General features: G+C 34.9%; 1 protein-coding gene across 1 annotated transcript; it reads left to right on the top strand.

The window, feature by feature from the left end:
• The first annotated feature begins 633 nt into the window (after positions 1-633).
• LOC145139161 (uncharacterized) lies at positions 634-1,044 on the top strand. Its single transcript, XM_079073085.1, has one exon. It carries the CDS (start codon positions 634-636, stop codon positions 1,042-1,044), a length of 411 nt encoding a protein of 136 aa, XP_078929211.1.
• The last annotated feature ends 2,142 nt before the right edge of the window (positions 1,045-3,186 follow it).

Here is a 3,186-nt window from a genome sequence, read left to right as displayed (position 1 = left end):
GTGTAACAAGATGAAGAATGATGTCCTTTTTGAAGAACCATGGAGACCCGATGATTTAATGACCCTTTTTATAAAAGTTCATAACTTTTTTAAAAGTCTTATAAAATTGCAACAAAGTTGGTTGTCGTTGCAACTGGGAGCATGAAGTCAACATGAAGATCAACTTGAAGATTTTGGTCCATTTAGTCCGATATGAAAGGACTTAACTCTTTTATGTTGGCTGATAGAAGTGTCATTAGATCTTGGCTTGTTTTGCACTAAAGTTGCACTAAAGTTGCATATTTGTGTTGTTTATTATAATGTTGATTATTATGTATGTTTGATAAATTAGTTTTTCACATGCTTAAATAATTTTTGGAACAAAATAAACATCACTTGGAGTTTGGTTTTCAAAATTTATAATGTGAACATAAGATGTAACAAGTTATTGTTTTAAAATAAAAACCAGTTTTATAAAAACGTTACTAACGACAAATTTTGAAATACTAAATTATAAGTCTAAAAATGGTCATTTTTGAAACTTATGCAAACTCCAAATATCTAAATAATAAGAGGAAGTTTTTTTTAAAGATATAAAGGTTCTAAAATGCTCAAAATCAAACTTAATATCGGATATTAATACACCACCACCCAATGAACATTCGATCTGTAATCGACAAAGAAAAACTGGTCCACTCCAACTTCTTGGATTGGCACAAGAATTTAAGAATCCTTTTGAAACAAGAAAAGAGAGACTATGTTCTTGAAACTCCAATTCCCAATGAACCAACTCCTACTCCTAAGGTTTTATATGATGCATGGCTCAAGCATGTGGATATCTTTATTGATGTGTCATGCCTAATGCTTGCCATTATGATTCCAGATCTTCAGCAAGATCTGAAAGTTTTTACTGCCTTTGACATGATTGAACATCTCAAGCAGATGTTTGGTCAGCAAGCTAGAACTGAGATGTTTGACACCGTCAGATCTCTATATGGTTGTAAAATGGAGGAGACTGAGAATGTGAGCACAAATGTTCTCAAGATGAAAAGCTATATGGATTAACTGGAGAGATTGGGCTCTCCATATCCCCAAGACTTGGCTACATATTTAATTCTGAACTCTCTACCAAAGTCTTATGATACTTTCATCATGAACTAAAACATGAATAGGTGGGAAAAGCCTATTTCTAAGCTATATTCGATGCTTAAAACTATTAAGAAAAATGTCCCAAGGAAATCCCCCCAAGTGCTCATGATTCGGGAAGGGAAAGTCAAGAAGAAACATGGCAAGAACTTCAAAGGGAAGCCACAAGCTGGGAATGGCAAGGGGAAGAAAGCTCCTCAAGATGCACCACCAAATAAGAAGGAGAAAGTTGCCAAGGATGACATCTGCTTTGAGTGTGGATTTGTTGGACACTGGAAAAGGAATTGTCCTAAATGTCTTGTTGGGTTGAAAGCTAAGAAGGTCAGGGAAGGCACTTCAGGTATATCTATTTTCATGGTTGAATTTGGATTATTTACTTTTTCATCTAACACTTGGTTACTCGATACTGGTTGTGGAACTCATATATGTAATTCATTGCAGGGGTTCAGAAAGAGTAGGGAGTTGAAAGCATATGAGATGATATTGCATGTTGGCAATGGAGCATGGGATACGGTCCAATATATAGGACATATTGATTTATGTTTACCATCTGGTGTGTATTTGTCATTAAACAATGTGTGTTTGATAACTTCTATTACAAGAAATATAAATTTAGTTTCGTGTTTAAGAAAATTTGGTTTTAATTTTCAGTTTGTAGATGATAATATTCACTCCTTCTTGAATGGAGTATTCTATTTTGAGGCCATACCAATAAATGGAGTTTATGAATTAAACCTTGATGAATCTTCAAACAAATCAATTTATCATGTTAATAACAAAAGGCTCAAACAAGATTTGAACCAAACGTATCTATGGTATTGTTTCCTTGGACACATAAACAAGAAGCGTATATCCTAACTCCAAAAGAGTGGACTTTGGGGGAAAATGACACTGATTCATTTGATATATGTGAATATTGTTTGTGTGGTAAGATGACAAAATCTCCTTTCTCTGGTTCGAGTGAAAGGGCAAGTGTTTTTTTAGGCACCATACATATTGATGTATATGGTCCTTTCAAAACAATGCCTAGATATGGTGAAAGATATTACATCACCTTCACTGACAACTTCAATCATTTTGGTTATGTGTATTTGATGAAACATAAACATGAAGCATTTGAAAAGTTGAAATTGTTTCAAAGTGAAATTGAAAATCAACTGGACAAGACAATCAAAATCCTTCATTCAGATAGAGGTGACGAGTACTTGAGCCAAGAGTTACAAGACCGTCTTAAGAGTCATGGGATTATCTCACAAATTACTCCACCCATAACACCTTGGTGTATCTAAGAGGATAAATGGTACCTTACATGATGCATGTTGATGAGCCTATCCTATATTCATATGAAATGGCGGATCCTACATTTGACAAATGGATTGAGGCCATGAATGCAGAGATACAATCCATCAGAGAAAACCAAGTCTGGGATTTGGTTGAGCTTCCTCCCCATTGTAAGACTGTTGGTAGTAAGTGGCTCTTCAAGAAGAAGACTGACATGGATGGAAATTTACACACATTCAAAGCAAGACTTGTAGCAAAAGAATTCACTCAAACCTAAGGATTTGATTATGATGAAACCTTTTCACCAGTCGCTATTATTAAATCTATTAGGATACTATTTTCCATAGCTGCATATTATTACTATGAGATATGGAAAATGGATGTCAAAACTGCTTTTCTGAATGGGCACTTGGAAGAGGATGTCTATATGGCTCAGCTCAAAGGATCACAAACAAGGTGTGAATAACCATGCAAATGTTCTTGGTACTCTTAATGTTACATATCACCCAATCAATGTGCCGGTTAACCACACACGCTCCATTGATCCATGATTAACATCAAGCTACCCTTTGCCACATATTGTCAGTCCCAAATTTGTGTGTCGGTTAACCACACACGCTCCACTAACGACTTAACAAGGTGCAAAGTGCAATTTCTTGGAATAGCACCATTTTCACATTTTTCCTAAAGTAACTAAGATTGGGAATTTATAAAAGTTTAGTTACTTTAATAATTTTCATTATACTTATTAATGAGAATTAGTGTCCTATCCTACCCGTT

Source organism: Lactuca virosa, chromosome 9 (assembly GCF_052849685.1).
Source record: "Lactuca virosa cultivar CGN04683 chromosome 9, Lactuca_virosa_CGN04683_v6, whole genome shotgun sequence".
Lineage (NCBI taxonomy): Eukaryota > Viridiplantae > Streptophyta > Magnoliopsida > Asterales > Asteraceae > Lactuca > Lactuca virosa.
Note: the sequence above shows the minus strand (reverse complement) of the source record. Positions and strands in the feature narration are given on the sequence as shown.